Consider the following 19,950-nt stretch of genomic DNA (forward strand, 5'->3'; position numbering starts at 1 on the left):
CATGCCGCCATGTGCTCAAGAAGGGGCACGCTGCAGGGGTCCCAGAGCCTGGCAGCTAGGGAACCCCTGAAATGAGGAGGCCCGGAATGCGGTGGGGCCGGAGTCCATCAAGGCAGGCCTCCAGCCTCAGGTCTTACAGGGAATGTGTGAGCATGCAAGAAGCGGTGCCTGTGGAAGGAAGAGCCAGAGGGAACTGAGCACTCGGGGCTCAGGGGAGTGGGAGGGCAGGGCCCGCTGTCCCTGCTAACTGGCGCTCCCTTCGCTGTCTTCCAGTGCTCGCGCCTCCTGCACCGCCGCCACCGCCCATCCAGGGATATGCCTTCAAGCCTCCACCCAGACCCGACTTCGGGACCTCCGGAAGAACAATCAAACTCCAGGCCAATTTCTTTGAAATGGACATCCCCAAAATCGACATCTATCACTATGAATTGGATATCAAGCCAGAGAAATGTCCCAGGAGAGTGAACAGGTAGTATATCTCATGCCCTGTCGATCGTGAGTGACTTAGCAGGTGGCGTGGGCATAGAAACAGCGTCACACTCACCAGCTCCAAGTCTCAGAAGATCCTTCTGACTTTCCTGCAGGAAGTTTTGGTTGCATTTGTTTTTCTATCAAAAGTTTTCCGTATTGAAATACATGTCATTGCTGTGAAGGACACACGTCATAAACGTACAACTCAGTGAGCCTTGAAACACACGTGTACCGTCTCCTCTTCTCATCAGTCTGCGGCCCTGGAAGCCACGCGGTGTTCCGGCTCTGTCACCATAGAGGGATATCCTGCCCTTGTCCCGAGGCTGTGGGCCTGTGGGTGGCAGCCCCTCCTAACTTCTCTCACCTGGCCCTGGTTTCTAGACTCACCTGTATCCGCGTGCGTGTGGTAGCGTTTTGTCCCCTTTATTGCCCAGGAGTATTTTGTGTATCTTAGAACTTATTTTTTATGTTTCTGTCAGATGCTTGAGTAGGCTAGGGTTTGGCCATTATGAATGAAGCTGCCATAAACATTCTTGTTCGGGTCTTTTTCAAGGAGATATGTTTTCATTTCTTTCTTTCTTTCGTTTCTTTTTTCTTTTTATTTTTTTTGGAGAGGTTTTTTTTTTTTTTTTTTGCTATAGGGCGTGTGCACTCGCCAGACAGACAGAGAGAGACAGAGAGACAGAAAGTGAGAAATACCCCCCCAGGAGGGGTGGCCACGCCACAATCCCTTCTCTTCCATTTTCCTCTTGGGATCTTGGGCATGCACGCATACGTGCCCGGCGTGAGTTTAAGCCACTGGGTCTGGGACTCAAACTGCAGTCGACTATGTGGGAGTCCAGCGACATAGCCATTACGCTAACTGCTGGTGCCTTTCTTTCTTTCTTTTTAAGAGAGAGATTTTTGCTATTGGGCCAGTCCCCACGCTTCACGGCAGGGAGAGCTTTAGGTGCGTCTTCACGGTCTTGCTGTTCCGGTGGATGTGTAGTGGTCTCTTACAGTGGTCTCAGTGGCTTTCACTCTCACTTCCTGGCCTGCCAGGTAGCCGAGTAGTTAAGGGAACTGGATCCCACACCACCAACTGCTGGTTCTAATTCTGACCCCAGTGGCTTGTAAAACCACATCAGGCAAATGTGCTGGGTGCCCCAAATCCCAAGGGGATGGAGAAATGGACACTGTGACGACATCACACTCACGGTGGGTACTTGCCGCCCCGTCTGTCTGTGGTGTGTGCATGCACCTCTGCCAATCCAGAGCTTCTAATCATTTCCTGGTAATTAATAAGGTGTGGACCTTTCCCTGTGCCTATAGACGTATGTGAAGTTATGTTGTAGCATATTCTTTCTTTGTTTTTAAAAGAACTATTTTATTGAACTTTATTTATTCATTTATTTTTAAATTTGACCAGAAAGGAACAGAGAGAGAAAGTGAGAAAGCAAGCCGCCAGGTCCGGGACTTGAACCGCAGTCGGCCTTAGGGGAGTCCAGCGCCCTTAACCACCATACCACCTGCCAGCCCCTTTCTTTTTTTCTAAGAGAGACTTTTTTGCTATAGGGTGTGTGCACTCACCAGAAAGGCAGAAAGCAAGAAATCACCCTCCAGGGAGGATCTTCACACCTCAGCCCTGCTCCTCCATTCTCCTCTCGGGCACGTACACACACCCTATATGAGTTTCAAGCCTCTGTGTCCAGGACTCGAACTGCGGTTGACTACATGGGAGTCCAGCAACGTAACCGTTACACCATCTTCTGGTCTCTGTAGCATATTCTTTCTTTCTTTCTTTCTTTCTTTCTTTCTTTTTTCTTTTTTCTAAGAATTAATTTGTTGGGACCAGCAGTTAGCAATAATGGTTATGTTGCTGGACTCCCAGGTAGTCGATCGTGGTTCGAGTCCTGGACCTGGAGACTTAAAATCACACCAGGCGCATGTGTGTGCGTGCCCAAGATCCCGAGAGGAGAATGGAGGAGAAGGGACTGTGTTGTGGCCATCCCCCCTGGGGGGTGATTTCTCACTTTCTGTCTCTCTGTTCTCTCTCTTTTTCTGGTGAGCGCACATGCCCTATAGTAAAAACCTCTCCAAAAAAAGAAAAAAGAAAAAGAAAATTAATTTGTTAAATGTTATTATTTTTTAATTTGACCAAAGAGAGACAGAGAAAGAGGTAAAGTGAGAAAGCAAACTACCAGGTCTGGGACTCAAACCATGGTCAACCTGTGGGAATCCAGCACCTTAACCACCATGTCACCTTCCTGCCCCTGTAGCATATTATTATTATTATTATTGTTTTGGAGAGGTTTTTGCTATAGGGCACGTGTGCTCGCCAGATGGACAGAGAGAGACAGAGAAATAGAAAGCGAGAAATCACCCCCAAGGGGGATGGCCACACCGCAATCCCTTCTCCTCTGTTCTCCTCTCGGGATCTTGGGCATGCACGCACACGCGCCTGGCGTGAGTTTAAGCCGCTGGGTCCGGGACGCAAATCGTGGTCGACTACATGGGAGTCCAGCGACATAGCCATTACACTAACTGCTGGTCCCTGTAGCATATTTTTTTTTTCTTTTTTTGGAGAGGTTTTTGCTATAGGGCGCGTGCGCTCACCAGACAGACAGAGAGAGACAGAAAGCAAGAAATCACCCCCCAGGGGGGATGGCCACGCTGCAATCCCTTCTCCTCCATTCTCCTCTCGGGATCTTGGGCATGTACACACACATGCCTGGTGTGAGTTCAAGCCACTGGGTCCGGGACTTGAACCATGGTTGACTACGTGGGAGTCCAGCGACATAGCCATTACGCTAACTGCTGGTCCCAGCATATTGTTTTTAATAAAGCACCTGTTGAAGTCTTCTGCCTTTTTTTTTTTTTTTTGAAGGTTTTTGCCATAGGGTGTGTTCTCTGGAGAGGGGGAAAGAGAGATGGAGGACAAGTGAGAAATCACCCGCACCTCCCCCTGTAGGGGCTGCCATGGCACAGGACACAAGTCCTATGGGATTTGGGGCATGTGCACAAGTGCCCAGTGTGATTTCCAAACCACCGTGTCTGGGACTCGAACCATTGTCAACCAGTGCCTTAACCACCATACCATCTATTGGCCCCACGTGTTTTGTGTGTTTCTATTGAGATTTTTGTTGTCATAAAGGATTTGTGGAAGTCACAGTACATTCTAGCTGCAGGTCTAACTGGGAACGTTTTGTCCCAGCTGACGTTTGTGGTCTCACTCTCTTTTCTTTAGTTTATTGTAGGCGCATGCACTCTGCAGAGAGAGATGGGAAGAGGGAGGGAAAGTGAGAAATCATCTCCCGGAGTGATGGCCACACTGCAGTCCCTTCTCCATTCTCCTCGCAAGATTTGGGCACACATGCAAATGTATCCAGTGTTTTTCTACAAGCCGCTGGGTCCAGGACTCGAACCACTCAGTTGGTCATGTGGGATCTAGCCACCTTCACCTCCCTGCCATCTGCTGGCCCACCATTTCACTTCCTTAATGGTTCCCTTTGAAAAATGTTGCCAGAGGGAACTTTCATTGCTGGAGGTAAGAGGCAAGAAAGCACCCAGCACGGGAGACGGCCACACTGCAGCCCTCCCCTTTCTTTCTGTCGGGATTTCTAGGCACATGCACCATGGGATCCAGGATCCGGCCACCTTAGCACAGGTCGCAGGCCAGCCCTCAGTGGTGTCTTAACTGGTGGACGTTTCAGTTCTGTGACAGTCCTGCTGGCGCTGTGTGAGCTGGCCGAGGAGCAGCACGTCCTTCCTAGGAACCTCCGCCCCACGCAGGTGGCAGAGGTGCCGTCTTGTGCCTCGCTTTAGCGGAACGGCCTGCGTTTAGCTGAGAACCACCCAGCAGGACTTCCGAGCGGGAGGGAGGGCCTGCTGAGGCCGTGACATTGGAGGGAGCTCTGCTATAGGGTGTGTGCACTCACCAGAAAGGCAGAAAGCAAGAAATCACCCTCCAGGGAGGATCTTCACACCTCAGCCCTGCTCCTCCATTCTCCTCTCGGGCACGTACACACACCCTATATGAGTTTCAAGCCTCTGTGTCCAGGACTCGAACTGCGGTTGACTACATGGGAGTCCAGCAACGTAACCGTTACACCATCTTCTGGTCTCTGTAGCATATTCTTTCTTTCTTTCTTTCTTTCTTTCTTTCTTTTTTCTTTTTTCTAAGAATTAATTTGTTGGGACCAGCAGTTAGCAATAATGGTTATGTTGCTGGACTCCCAGGTAGTCGATCGTGGTTCGAGTCCTGGACCCGGCGACTTAAAATCACACCAGGCGCATGTGTGTGCGTGCCCAAGATCCCGAGAGGAGAATGGAGGAGAAGGGACTGTGTTGTGGCCATCCCCCCTGGGGGGTGATTTCTCACTTTCTGTCTCTCTGTTCTCTCTCTTTTTCTGGTGAGCGCACATGCCCTATAGTAAAAACCTCTCCAAAAAAAGAAAAAAGAAAAAGAAAATTAATTTGTTAAATGTTATTATTTTTTAATTTGACCAAAGAGAGACAGAGAAAGAGGTAAAGTGAGAAAGCAAACTACCAGGTCTGGGACTCAAACCATGGTCAACCTGTGGGAATCCAGCACCTTAACCACCATGTCACCTTCCTGCCCCTGTAGCATATTATTATTATTATTATTGTTTTGGAGAGGTTTTTGCTATAGGGCACGTGTGCTCGCCAGATGGACAGAGAGAGACAGAGAAATAGAAAGCGAGAAATCACCCCCAAGGGGGATGGCCACACCGCAATCCCTTCTCCTCTGTTCTCCTCTCGGGATCTTGGGCATGCACGCACACGCGCCTGGCGTGAGTTTAAGCCGCTGGGTCCGGGACGCAAATCGTGGTCGACTACATGGGAGTCCAGCGACATAGCCATTACACTAACTGCTGGTCCCTGTAGCATATTTTTTTTTTCTTTTTTTGGAGAGGTTTTTGCTATAGGGCGCGTGCGCTCACCAGACAGACAGAGAGAGACAGAAAGCAAGAAATCACCCCCCAGGGGGGATGGCCACGCTGCAATCCCTTCTCCTCCATTCTCCTCTCGGGATCTTGGGCATGTACACACACATGCCTGGTGTGAGTTCAAGCCACTGGGTCCGGGACTTGAACCATGGTTGACTACGTGGGAGTCCAGCGACATAGCCATTACGCTAACTGCTGGTCCCAGCATATTGTTTTTAATAAAGCACCTGTTGAAGTCTTCTGCCTTTTTTTTTTTTTTTTGAAGGTTTTTGCCATAGGGTGTGTTCTCTGGAGAGGGGGAAAGAGAGATGGAGGACAAGTGAGAAATCACCCGCACCTCCCCCTGTAGGGGCTGCCATGGCACAGGACACAAGTCCTATGGGATTTGGGGCATGTGCACAAGTGCCCAGTGTGATTTCCAAACCACCGTGTCTGGGACTCGAACCATTGTCAACCAGTGCCTTAACCACCATACCATCTATTGGCCCCACGTGTTTTGTGTGTTTCTATTGAGATTTTTGTTGTCATAAAGGATTTGTGGAAGTCACAGTACATTCTAGCTGCAGGTCTAACTGGGAACGTTTTGTCCCAGCTGACGTTTGTGGTCTCACTCTCTTTTCTTTAGTTTATTGTAGGCGCATGCACTCTGCAGAGAGAGATGGGAAGAGGGAGGGAAAGTGAGAAATCATCTCCCGGAGTGATGGCCACACTGCAGTCCCTTCTCCATTCTCCTCGCAAGATTTGGGCACACATGCAAATGTATCCAGTGTTTTTCTACAAGCCGCTGGGTCCAGGACTCGAACCACTCAGTTGGTCATGTGGGATCTAGCCACCTTCACCTCCCTGCCATCTGCTGGCCCACCATTTCACTTCCTTAATGGTTCCCTTTGAAAAATGTTGCCAGAGGGAACTTTCATTGCTGGAGGTAAGAGGCAAGAAAGCACCCAGCACGGGAGACGGCCACACTGCAGCCCTCCCCTTTCTTTCTGTCGGGATTTCTAGGCACATGCACCATGGGATCCAGGATCCGGCCACCTTAGCACAGGTCGCAGGCCAGCCCTCAGTGGTGTCTTAACTGGTGGACGTTTCAGTTCTGTGACAGTCCTGCTGGCGCTGTGTGAGCTGGCCGAGGAGCAGCACGTCCTTCCTAGGAACCTCCGCCCCACGCAGGTGGCAGAGGTGCCGTCTTGTGCCTCGCTTTAGCGGAACGGCCTGCGTTTAGCTGAGAACCACCCAGCAGGACTTCCGAGCGGGAGGGAGGGCCTGCTGAGGCCGTGACATTGGAGGGAGCTCGCCCGAGGTGCGGGCCGGCCTCGGGCTTCCCTGCATTGGGCTTCCCTGCGTCTTCAGGCCGAGGCGCGCACGTTGCTGACCTACTGACCCGGCAGTATGAAGCCGGGGTGGGTGAGTCTGCATCTGCTTTCTGTACAACCCCTCTCTCCAAGAGCCCGTGGTTTTTCAAATACAGAGAATAATGGGTAGGAACCACTTGTCTGATTCTACCAGAAAGCCTCTTGAGGTTTTTATTGTTGTTATTGTTTTGCTATAGGGCGCATGCGCTGGGCAAAAAGACAGAGAGACAGAAAGTGAGGAATCACCCCCTGTGGGGATGGCCACCTCCGCAATCCCTTCTCCAGGGTTGGTTTTTTTTTTTTTTGTTTTTTTTTTTTTAAGAGAGATTTTATGCTCTAGGGCACTTGCGCTCTCTAGAGAGAGATAAAAAGTGAGAAATCACCCCCGAGGGCAAGGCCATGCTGCAATTCATTCTCCTCTCAAGATTTTAGGCACGAATGCACACGTGCCTGGCATAGTTTTAAGTTGCTGGGTCTAGGACTTGAACTGAAGCTGACTACATGGGAGTCCAGTGACATAACCATTATGCCACCTGCTGGTCCCCCCTTCGGATTTTTTATTGTGATTGCTTTGACCAGAAAGTATGTTAAATCCTTTTAAAATCTTGTCTTCCTGAACGGGTTGGGGAGGTCTGCTGACGGGGTGGAGTCTCTCTGACAGTGCAGATATTCCACTCCGAGATGGAATGGTTACTGACCTCCAGACCCCCTGCAGAGCTTCGAATTCTAGGTGTTAAAGAGTAAACGGTGTGGGAATGTGGACACTGTCTCAACAGAAGTATGAAAGTTTTAAAATTATTTTTGAATAAATATGGTATACTTCGTCCTCACTTAAAAGCATTGTTTGACTTGCCTTCGGGCAGTGTGGTGTTGACTGAATGAGGGTGGGCACCCTTGCCTCGATTGATGGGGGAAGCAAGCAGTCTTGCATCATGACCCAGGGCAGTCCATGTGGGGGCAGTTTACTGGGAATCTTCCTCCTCACCGAGTGTCAGGTTTCGTCAGCTGCTTTTCCTGCATCTGTTACTACGTTGGTGAGATCTTCCTTTATCGTGTTCGTTTTTGCTATGGTGTGTGGGCAATCAGCTCACCAGGGACGGCCATTCTGTAGTCACTTCTCCTTCAGTCTCCTCTTGGGCTTTGGACACTCATGTACATGCACCCAGCATGATTTTCAAGCCATCAGGTCTGGGACTTGAACTGTGCAGTTGCCCGTGTGGGGTGGAGCACCTTACCCACCATGCCACCTGCCGGCCCCATATTTTCCTTTCTTATGTAAATGTGGTGAGTTTTTTAAAATTTTACATTAGCCTTGCATACCTGAAAGTCACTGTGTTGTTTTATATACAGCTATACTTGTGACATACTTTGTGGCTGAGTTGAAGTTACTTGTGCTTTATTAAGAATTTTTTTTATCAGAATGTCAGGTGGCATGTTGGTTGAGGAGCTGGACTCTTTCACATGGCCAACTGCAGTTCAAGTCCTGAGCCTGTAGGCTTGTTTTCTCATTTTCCCTCTCTCTGGCTCTGGTTAAATTTAAAAAATGATGGTAACTAAAATCATTCTTTTTTATTTTTTGAGAGATTTTTGCTATAGGGCACCTGTGCTTGCCGGAGATACAGAGAGAGAGAGAAAATGAGAAATCACCCCACAGCGGGCATGTCTATGCCACAATCCTTCTTCTCCAGTCTCCTCTCAGGATTTTGGGTGCATGCGCACACGCGCCTGGTGTGAGTTTAAGCTGCCGAGTCCAGGCCTCAAACCGCGGTTGACCAAGTGGGAGTCCAGTGACGTAACCATTGCACCATCTGTTGGTCCCAGAATCACTGTTTTAAGAATTATTTAATTTATGTATTGTTTTATAAATGTGTGTGTGTGTATATAGATGTAGATATAGATATGTATGTATTTATTCACCAGAGTTAGAGAGAGAGAGAGAGGGAGAATGAGAAAGCAAGTTGCCAGATCTAGGACTCAAACCACAGTCAGTCATGTTGGAATCCAGGGCCCTTAATCACCACTCTACCTGCCAGCCCCTCAAAATAATTCTTTTTTTAAAAAAAGAGTTCTCATGTCTTTGCTTCTAAAGGATTGATCTATTTTTTCTTCTCTTGTCCAGTTTTTTTTAATTGTGTTTAAATTTATTTATTTATTTTCATGGAAGAAGCACTCTCCACTGGGTCTCACGCTTGGTCCTCTCCCAGCCCAGCAGTGTCACAGCATGCGCACCGCCCGGGGTTCAGGTCGGGGGGTGTGACCCTGTCTGCCCTGTGGCTTCCAGCGCTGCAGGCGTTGGCTGTGGCTGTGTCTCTGCGCTGGGCTTCTCGTCAGGTTTTCTTGCCAGCTTTCTCTGCCATGAAGCGAGTTGCGAGGTATTCCCTCCTCCTTTATGTGTTGAGAGTAAAACGTACAATTTGTGTAATTTCTTTCTTAGATTTTTGACTGAATTCGTTACTGAAACCATTTGGACCTGAAATTTTCCTTGAAGGAAATATTATGTACAATTTAATTTCTTTATCAGATCTCAGGGTATTCATATTTTTCTGTTTCTTGCACGCGCTTGTGTGTGAGTTTCGGAAGCTTACGTCTTGCAAGCATTCTGTTCATCTTATCTACAGTGTTGGATTGATTGGCGTGAAGTTATTTGTAATACTCTTTCAACGCCAGTGGTGTTTGTAGTGAAATTCTTTTTCAGTTGTGATGTCTGAAATATGTGTGTGTTCTCTTTTCATTCTTGATCAGTTTTGTTTAGAGGCTTAAAATTTATTTCTCTTTGTAGAACTAACGTTTTGTTTGTTGATTTCCCCTTCTCCCTTTTTTCTGGTCTTTTTTTTTTTTTGCCTCTGCTCACTTTAAGTTGAGATAATCGATTTTAAATCTTTCTTTTCTGCAGTACGTTTAAAGCAGTAAGTTCCCCTCTCCCTGCTGGGTTTAGCTAAAACTCACAGATATCAATATATTCCCTCATTTTTTTTAATTCAGTCAAAATATTTGCTCTATTTTCTTGAACCCATGGGATTTTAAACAAATGCTGTTCCATTTCTAACTATTTAGGGATTTCATTCCCCCAAAATTCCTATTGCAATTGATTTCTACTTTAAGTTCTTTGTGGTTAGAGCACATGTTCACTCAGATTTCAGCTTTTGAAACTTACTGGGGCTTAACTTCATGGCTAAGCGTGTCATTTGTCTTGGCGAACATATCCTGTGTACGTGAAGAGTGTGCATCTGGGTCGCTGGGTATGAATTTCTATAGATGTTACTTGGAGTCTTTTATATCCTTTTAAATCCCATCCAAGTATGATGTGGGTTTGCGTCTTTCTGTCTTTAGGACTCTGCTTTGCTTTCTCTGAAGCTGCTATTCGGTGCATACACATCTGCGATCGCTGTGTCTTTTTTATCGTTAGGAAATGCCTTCATTCATCTTTGGCGATCCCTGTTCGAGTGAGTGTGTTCATCATTATGAAGAAAGCTTTGAGAGCATTCGTACCCTTGTTGGTTGATAGATACCTCAGTTTCCTATTATCGTTCCTTGTGCACAAAAAGTCATGTGTCTCGGGACCAGCAGTTAGCGTAATGGCTATGTCACTGCACTCCCATGTAATCGACCGCAGTTCGAGTCCCGGACCCAGTGATTTAAACTCACGCCGGGCACGTGTGCATGTGTGCCCAAGATCCCGAGGAGAATGGAGGAGAAGGGATTACGGCGTGGTCATCCCCCCGTGGGGTGATTTCTCGCTTTCTGTCTCTCGGTCTCTGTCTTCTAGTGAGCGCACGCGTCCTATAGCAAAAACCTTCAAAAAAAAAGAACTGTTTATTTACTGCGTGAGACTGGGACAGAACAGGACCAACACGGGGTCCTAACGCCATGGTCCACCCCACCTCAGCTTCAGGTTGCCACTATCTGGCCCCTTTGGTTCTTCTAAAAATTTGTTAACAAAGAATCTTACTGTGTTGCCCAAGCCAACCTCCAGTTCCTGGTCCTGGTTCCTCAGCCTCCCCGAGCTGCTAGGGAGAGAGGCGTGCACCCCTACAGTCGAGCCTCATTGTGGGCTGAGGATTAAACCCAGGCCTCCAGTGTGATCCCAGTCTGCGGTGGAATACTGTCTCTGCCTAGACCCCCGTGGCTGGCCTTGGCAAATTTTTTTTTTCCCAGAGATTATTTTTGTCTATATGGTACGTGCACTTGCCAGAGAGAGAGAGAGATAAAAAGTGAGAAATCATTGCCCAGGGGGAAGGCCACACCGCAATCCCTTCTTCTCTATCTCCTCTCGGGATCTTGGGCACACACGCACACACGTCTGGCGTGAGTTTTAAGCCACCGGGTCCAGGACTGGAACCGCGGTTGAGTACATGGGAGTCTAGTGACGTACCCATTATGCCATCTGCTGGTCTCGGCCTTGGCACTTTCAATGCTGTCTCTTCAAGGCCACATGACCCTTTCTCACGTAGCAGCTAAACTGTTGCTGTAACTATCTGGTGACCTTCCCTCCTGCGTACGGATTCTCCAGTTCTTGCGCTTGTGCCCACCGCAGCTGATACTCTGCCGTGTCTCCGGCTGTTCACTTGTTATTTCCATCTTTTCCTGATGACTGTGACTGCTTCCAGGAACAGTGTATTTACATTGTGGTCGTCCCTGTCCTCCCCTCGCAGCGTGCGGTGTCTCAGGGTCTGTCTGTGGGCAGGCGGCCTCTCACGTGCATCCACCCTTTCCTGCTTAATCACACGCAGAGTGGGTTCTTGTCTGGGGGGTAGTGCGTCTGTCCTGCTCTGCACATCCTGCCCCCACAGCTCTGGGTCTCACCTGTAGCCCTCTCGACTGGGGACTGTTGCTGCCTGGTGCTCCTGACTGCCCCCGTTGTGCTTCAGAGGCTGTTCCCAGCCAGGCTGCAGGAGGCTGGTTCTGAGCCCCATGTCAGCCTTCCCCAGCGCCCCGGTCCCCTACCTGTCGCTTTGTGGCTGCCCAGGGCAGGCAGGTGTGTGCAGCACCTGCACTGAACGAGTCTGTCTTTAGGACTCTGCTTTGCTTTCTCTGAAGCTGCTATTCGGTGCATACACATCTGCGATCGCTGTGTCTTTTTTATCGTTAGGAAATGCCTTCATTCATCTTTGGCGATCCCTGTTCGAGTGAGTGTGTTCATCATTATGAAGAAAGCTTTGAGAGCATTCGTACCCTTGTTGGTTGATAGATACCTCAGTTTCCTATTATCGTTCCTTGTGCACAAAAAGTCATGTGTCTCGGGACCAGCAGTTAGCGTAATGGCTATGTCACTGCACTCCCATGTAATCGACCGCAGTTCGAGTCCCGGACCCAGTGATTTAAACTCACGCCGGGCACGTGTGCATGTGTGCCCAAGATCCCGAGGAGAATGGAGGAGAAGGGATTACGGCGTGGTCATCCCCCCGTGGGGTGATTTCTCGCTTTCTGTCTCTCGGTCTCTGTCTTCTAGTGAGCGCACGCGTCCTATAGCAAAAACCTTCAAAAAAAAAGAACTGTTTATTTACTGCGTGAGACTGGGACAGAACAGGACCAACACGGGGTCCTAACGCCATGGTCCACCCCACCTCAGCTTCAGGTTGCCACTATCTGGCCCCTTTGGTTCTTCTAAAAATTTGTTAACAAAGAATCTTACTGTGTTGCCCAAGCCAACCTCCAGTTCCTGGTCCTGGTTCCTCAGCCTCCCCGAGCTGCTAGGGAGAGAGGCGTGCACCCCTACAGTCGAGCCTCATTGTGGGCTGAGGATTAAACCCAGGCCTCCAGTGTGATCCCAGTCTGCGGTGGAATACTGTCTCTGCCTAGACCCCCGTGGCTGGCCTTGGCAAATTTTTTTTTTCCCAGAGATTATTTTTGGCTATATGGTACGTGCACTTGCCAGAGAGAGAGAGAGATAAAAAGTGAGAAATCATTGCCCAGGGGGAAGGCCACACCGCAATCCCTTCTTCTCTATCTCCTCTCGGGATCTTGGGCACACACGCACACACGTCTGGCGTGAGTTTTAAGCCACCGGGTCCAGGACTGGAACCGCGGTTGAGTACATGGGAGTCTAGTGACGTACCCATTATGCCATCTGCTGGTCTCGGCCTTGGCACTTTCAATGCTGTCTCTTCAAGGCCACATGACCCTTTCTCACGTAGCAGCTAAACTGTTGCTGTAACTATCTGGTGACCTTCCCTCCTGCGTACGGATTCTCCAGTTCTTGCGCTTGTGCCCACCGCAGCTGATACTCTGCCGTGTCTCCGGCTGTTCACTTGTTATTTCCATCTTTTCCTGATGACTGTGACTGCTTCCAGGAACAGTGTATTTACATTGTGGTCGTCCCTGTCCTCCCCTCGCAGCGTGCGGTGTCTCAGGGTCTGTCTGTGGGCAGGCGGCCTCTCACGTGCATCCACCCTTTCCTGCTTAATCACACGCAGAGTGGGTTCTTGTCTGGGGGGTAGTGCGTCTGTCCTGCTCTGCACATGGCTGCCCAGGGCAGACAGGTGTGTGCAGCACCTGCACTGAACGAGGGTGGGCAGAGCGGCCCCTAGAGCCTCCTAACGGGGCACTCTGCTGCAGTGATTCTTCCCCGTCATCCCGAGAGCATCCCAGCAGGCAGTCCGCCTGTCAGTAGACGAGATACCTCGACTCCGCGCGTGTGTCCGGAGCACGTGGAGTCACTGAGAGCCTTTACATAGGCGCTGACTGGAAGTGTGCTTCTGCGCCGTCTGTGGGACGGGGTACGCAGGGCTGGGCTGAAGGCCCCAGATCTTGCCGTGCGTCTCCCGCTTTTCTGACTCTCCAAAATAGCGCTGTGAGTTTTCCTGGGCCCCAAACCTATGAGCTCTGTGGTCTGGCACACCGTGGGAATGAAGGCACGAGAAAGCCTTTCCGGGGGCCACTGGTTGGCAGTGCGGCCCTCGGCCTGCTCGCTGTCACCTGCAGTGCACAAGAAGCTTTCTGCTGTAGGAGCCACGGCTGGGCCGTCCCTGGCACACAACAGGCCGGTGGTGCTGGTGACTGCCTGGGCATCTTCCCGCTGTGCCGCTGCTGGCCGTGGGGTGCCAGGGGCACGTTTGGGAAGCGTGGGCCGCGGCCAGCCGCAGCGCGGGGTTCGAGCAGCTTATCTGTGGTCAGGCCGGGCCCGTAGCCGCTGTGTTGAGAGCCACCTCTGGGGCAGTTGCTGCACGATGGGGAACCTTCAGAGCCGTCTTCGTTTTATCGTTAACTCTGGTGGGCCTTGGCCAGGGTCCCATGTCAGCCGCATCTTGACCCAAACAGCGTGGAAAACGTTGGACGCAGAGGTCCGTGGTGGCGCTGTGGCCCCCTCCCTCCCACTTCCAGCCGGTGGATGTTCGTGTGGCCCCGGCCCGCGTGATGGGCCTGTGTGCCCGGGCTACAGTGGCGGGTGGGCAGGCGGCTGCTGGCCCTGACAGGGCGGTCATAGCAGGGGCCAAATATGCCATGGTCAGTGCTGGGGATGGTCAGCTCTGCGTGGACAGGGCATACGGTCACTGAGTCCACCCTGTGGTCCCAGCCTTGGGGTGACTGGATCAGTGCACGGTGCCCCGTCCACTTGCCGTCTTTCTGGCCTCACCCAGTCCCTGTGGAGGGGAGCTGGCATAGCCCTCGGTAGCGCTGGGGGCCTTAGGAGGAGCGGGGCTGGGTTCCAGGTCAGTGTGGACGCACAGGGTGTGCACACGGGAGCCCAGGGTCCCGTCTGGCTGGGAAGGACCACAGAGAGCGTTGCAGCCCGAGGCCCTGTTAAGGGTGTTGTCCGTCTCTTCCTGTCTCTGTCTCACTCATGAAGAGAAAGGACGAGATCTGAAAGTGATTGGTGTCTTGATCGTGAGCTCCTGCCCTGCAGTGTCAGGGTCAGCTGTTCCAGAAGGCCAGCACGCAGGCTCTGCGAGGCTCGCAGCAGGTGCCCCTGCTCCTCTGGCCCATGTCCGTGACCAAGGAGCACGCGGGGAGCCGACCCGGGTGCTCCAGGCCCTGGCAGCAGGGACTGCGGGTGGCTGCTAGGACAGGATTCACTAGGGGTGAGACCCTCCATCGGAGGCTGCGTCTTGTGCATGTGAGAGGAGACCTAGTGCTGGGAGGAAGCAGGGGTGGCTCCCCCGAAGAGGGGTGTTGCTTGTCTTCCACCCCCAGCCCTGCTTGTGCCCTCGAGCCTTGGCAGGTGGCCCCAGGACACTGCAGGAGCACCAGGCTGTGCCGTCTGCACCTCCCACTCCTGGCTCTGGGGCTTTGGCCACTGGCCACAGGACTTGGGGGAGAGGAGGGAGGTACTCCGGACCCTCCAAAGGCAAATGTGCTCGTGTGTGAGAAATCACTCCTGGGGGTAGCCACAACGCATCCCTTCTCCTCCATTCTCCTTTGGGGACTTTGGGCATGCCTCACATGTGCAGGTGTGTTCCGCAAGCTGCCAGGCCTGGGATTGGAGCTGCGGTTGGCCGTGTGGGATCCAGGGCCTTAACCTCCACGCCACCTGCTGGCCCCATTTCAGACGTTCCAGTTTACTGTGGCTGAACATGACGCTGGGCCAGCTCCGTGGTCTGGCAGTTAAAGCAGTCACAGAAGGATCCTATACCCATTCCTCGCCACTTGTGCTTCTAAGTTCATACCTCAAAGGGATAGGTGCACGTTGTCTATTTTAATATTGTAATGCCCAGAACTAGGAAGAATGGAAAAGAAGCCCTTGAGGGTCCACAGGTAGGGACGGTTAGCTAAGGGTGGAGCCTTAAAGAGCTCAGCGTGCACCCCACATCCAGAAACGCAGGCAGCTATGTGCTGGGGTGGCCGGTCTGAGTGCGTGTAGGAGCCTGGTCAGATAGTACCCGTATTCCTAGGCGGCACGGCCACACTGGGTACACTCACAAGGCGGGGGCAGGGAAACAGCGAGCTCCAGATGTGTAGAGATTAAGGCACTCAATTCTCTGGGCATGAAAAATAACGAACCTACTGGTGGGTGGGGATTAAGGCACTGGATCCCACAAGGCCACCCACCGCCATAGTTCAAGTTCCAGACCTGGCAGCTTGAAGATTTTGCTGGGTGCATGTCCATGAGCCCAAAATCCCGAGAGGAGAATGGAGGAGAAGGGATTGTGACATGGCCATCCCTCCGAGGGTTGATTTCCATCTCTCTCTCCCTCTCCTGAACATACATATCCTATAGCAAAACCTTAAAAATAATAATGAGGGACTAGCAGGTGGCATAATGGTTACGTCACTGGACTCCCATCCCACGTGGCCGATTGCAGTTCAAGTCCCGGACCCAGAAGCTTGAAACTCACACTTGGTGTGTGCGTGTGCGTGCCCAAAATCCTGAGAGAAGAATGGAGGAGAAGGGATCGCAGGTGGCCATCTCCCTGGGGGTGATTTCTTGCTTTCTGTGCCTGTCTCTCTCACGAGTTCACACACCCTGCAGTAAGAATCTCTGTAAAGATGAGGGGAAACCGTCCGTGCACGTCTCCTCTGTTATGTTGTACCTTGAGAAGGGGCAGAGGTGAGCTCAGCCGCAGCAGACGTGTAGCTCTTCCGGGGTCTGACACAGTGGGAGTGTGTGAGGATGCATGTGAATGCCTGTGGAATTAGGGATTGATGAGAGAAGCTTCCCGGAGCTGTGACAGGAGGACAAGCCCGGGGGAGCGTGCTGGCTTCTCCGGCTGGGCAGCCACGTCAGGGTCCCTGCGGTCCGTTGTGTATGCCGATCGTGGGTGGGGGCCCTCGGACCGCCCCTTACTCATGGGCCTTTTGGCCTCCCTGTCCTCGTGTGTGCAGTGGGGTAACAGTACCTACCTGCCTGGCCGTGGGCATCCATGAGTTGTCCGCGTCAGGTTCGCCGGGGGAGTTCTGCTCAGCCTGACATGAGGTCACCCGTGTGACAGGCGTGAGGGCATGGCGGCCTGTGGCCTCTGCCCAGGGCTGGGCTAGCCCGCACTGAGCTGGCGAGGTTTCTCTCAGGCCAGGCTGCCGTCGTGCAAGCCAAACTCGGTGGTCGGGGCTTCCTCCTGCATATCCCGCAGCCTCGGGACCAGCTAGTCAGGAAAGCCCCTTCCAGGAGGGAAGGGAGTCTGTTGATGAGCATCGGACAGTGTCAGTTTGGGAAGACGAGACCTTCCTGGAGGAGCGTGGTGGTGACAGTCAATCTCAGGGCGAGTGTGCGTCTTGCCAGTGTGTGCTGACAGTGGCGTGAACAGCACGTCGTATTCTCTCCGTTTTACCACTGTAGGGGGAAGGGAGGTGGGCCAGCAGGTGGTATGTGGGTAAGGCACCCAACTGCCACGTGGCCCACCCCATTTCGAGTCCCAGATCCAGCAGCTTGGAGATCATACTGGATGTACGCGTGTGGGCCCAGAATCTCAAAAGGAGAATGGAGAAGGGATTGCGGCGGTGGGGCCATGCCCAGTGGGGCGTGATTTCTCACTTTCCCTCTCTCCGTCTCTCCCCAGCAAGTGCACACACTCTGTGGCAAAAACAAAAACAAAATAAAACAACTTAAAAAAAATGGTGGGAAGGAAGGAGGGAAGGGAAGAAAGGAAAGAAGGCAAGAGGCGGGCTCACACGTTCCCTGGCAGTGCAGGGACCGCCCTTGTCCTTGGAGGGGGGCGTCCGTGTGGTAGAATCGGGCAGCGGTGTGACAGCGGGGTGGGCAAGTCGGAACGTTCCTCTTGGCTGCAGGTCTGTCCCGGTGAGCACTGGACCTGCTGGTCAGCTGAGCACAGTGGGGCCTCTGAGCAGTGGCACGCGGGGAGGTGGCTGGTGCGTGCTGATCCTGGCCAGGCCCGCGCAAGAGCGTAGCTGCCTGGTTCTTTGCAGTGTGAGTGCAGACAGCGGGGCGAGAAGGGGTGCAGGGCTGCTCCACCCGGGAATCATGCACAGCACTTCCTCCTGCTGCCTAGTGCCAAGGGACAGCCCCAGAATCTCGGTCACTGACAGGCAGCGCACACGTGCATGTCACACTCGGGGCTGTGCAGGAGGCCGCGGTCCCCTGGGCCTGCCAAGTCAGACGAGATGGGCTCCGAGGCAAGCTCAGGGTCTTCATTCCAGACACCTGGCTTCCGGAGTGCAATAACACTGGGGCATGTTCTAGTGACCGTGGGAACATAAGTGGCCACTGTCCCCCACAGCCTCCACTGCCAGGCCCCCAGCTGAGCCTGCACCAGTGTCATGGTTGGGACGGCCACTGCACGCACCATGGGAGGTCTGCAAAGTTGCAGGTCAAGGTTGGGGTACCTGGTCCCACACCTCTAACAGGAGTCCCAGCGACCTGGGAGCCCCCAGTCCTGCAGCCACCGCATGCAGCACTTAGTGCCCGGTGCCCAGCACAGACCTCAGCGTCATGTGACTAAGGGAGCGAGCATACACCCACTCCAGTTGGAGTCTTTGTGACCAAAGTCGAAAGTCTAAAAGGAGCCGCAGGTCTTACGAAATTGCCTAGCAACCAGTGTCAGAAAAGTGTCGTGACGTTTTGGCTGAAATCTGTCTTTGTTCCAGGGAAATCGTGGAGCACATGGTCCAGCACTTTAAAACGCAGATCTTTGGGGATCGGAAACCAGTGTTCGATGGAAGGAAGAACCTTTACACAGCCATGCCCCTTCCGATCGGGAGGGATAAGGTAAGCTGCCAGAGGTGTGGCGGGCAGTGAGGTGCGTCCGAGCTGGTGAGTCAGGAGTTCTCTGTGCCCGTACCCAGTCACTTCACCTGGACAGAAGGCACCTCACAGTGTGCACCACCCCAGCACCGGGAAACCCACTGCACGCCGTGTAGCTTCTGACGGTACAAGGTCGACTTGTTCGGGTCCAGAGACAGGCGCTCTTGACTCCTGGGACCGCTAGGCTTTCAAGTGCAAAGCACACATGCACACACACAGGCACACACACATGCACACACACATGCACACACACAGGCACGACACACATGCACACACAGGCACGACACACATGCACACACACATGCACACACACAGGCACACACACAGGCACGACACACAGGTCACGCACCACCACCAGGCAAGACCTCCAGACAGTTTCATCTATGGGAAAATGACCAGCTGGTGGCGTGATGGCTAAAGTGACCGGATCCCACGTGGCCGGTTATGCAGTTCAAGTCCTGGACTAGCAGCTTGAAAAACACCAGGCATGTGTGTGTGCCCAAAATCCTGAAGAGGGAAGTGGAAGAGGGACCGCAGCCTGACTGTCCCCAGGGGATGCTTTCTCACTCCCCCACGTCTTTCTGCCTCGCTGTCTCTCCAGCAAGCACACGTGCCCTCTGGCGGATCTGAGAGAGAGCGAGCGAGCGCATTGGAAAAACACGTTCACATGGGAGGCCCGATGGGGAGGGAGCGAGAGGACAGTGGCAGTAAGCCGAAGGTCACCCTCTGCATGCCCGCCCGTGACCCACTGCAGTTAGAGCTCATAACTGGCTCACCCAGGGGCAGGGGCTTTGTCAGATGCCTGCTTTGTTATTTTATTATCATTTAGAAGGGAAGCTCCTGCCCTGAAGGCATCTTGGCCCTTCTTCCCCAGATGTGCTGCCCAGGGTGCTGAGGTGTTGTCTGTAAGGAGAGGAGGTCAGAGACAGCCCAGGTGACTCTCACGGCCTTTCAGAAGATGAATACAGCTGCCCCCAGCGAACCCGAGCACAGCAGAGCCCCCAGACACTGGGCAGGGCCTGCACAGTCGCCCAGGGAGGAGGGCTCAGTCCAACGAGTCTCGAACTGCAGTCGGGGCAAGGGGCCCACAACTCTATGGACATTATAGGGTTTGTGCTTTTGCTTTTAAAAAAATAAGTGTTTCTTAATGCCAGGGGACCATGTGTACGCATGAGAGCGAAAGCAGCTCCAACAAGGCCGTCAGGCTGCGGTCCTTTTCCCTCCATTTCCCGTCCCAGCAGAGCCCTTGGCACACATACATGCCAGGAGGGCTAGGATTCGAACCCTGGGCAGCCTGGGTGCAGCTAGCTTCCTTGGCACGGCACTTAGCCACTGTGGTGCCATGAGGCAGCCTGTCTCCTGTTCTGATGACCATCTTCAGTGAGGACGCTCTCGCACCTGTCTGGGTGAGCAGAGGCCCTGTGCTCTTAGCACCTAGTGGTGCTGGTCTGAGATGGCCCCATCCAGGGACCGTGCTAGGACGCAGGTACGTGCTCTGCACAGGCAGCGGGGTCTGAGCTGCCATTCCCAACTGGTGGGAGTCAGA

The 19,950-nt window shown here is 52.5% G+C and overlaps 1 protein-coding gene across 1 annotated transcript in view; it reads left to right on the plus strand.

Annotated features, from left to right (window-relative positions):
* Nucleotides 1-275: 275 nt before the first annotated feature.
* Nucleotides 276-19,950, plus strand: part of AGO2 (argonaute RISC catalytic component 2) — a 57,199-nt gene continuing 37,524 nt past the window's right edge. Inside the window, exons 1-2 of the mRNA XM_027773309.1 lie at nucleotides 276-469; nucleotides 18,248-18,368. Of these exons, the coding sequence (XP_027629110.1) occupies nucleotides 393-469; nucleotides 18,248-18,368 (198 nt within the window). The 5' untranslated portion in view covers nucleotides 276-392. The remainder of the gene's footprint in view (nucleotides 470-18,247; nucleotides 18,369-19,950) is intronic.

Source organism: Tupaia chinensis, unplaced genomic scaffold (assembly GCF_000334495.1).
Source record: "Tupaia chinensis unplaced genomic scaffold, TupChi_1.0 Scaffold000335_1, whole genome shotgun sequence".
In the NCBI taxonomy this organism is placed as follows: domain Eukaryota; kingdom Metazoa; phylum Chordata; class Mammalia; order Scandentia; family Tupaiidae; genus Tupaia; species Tupaia belangeri.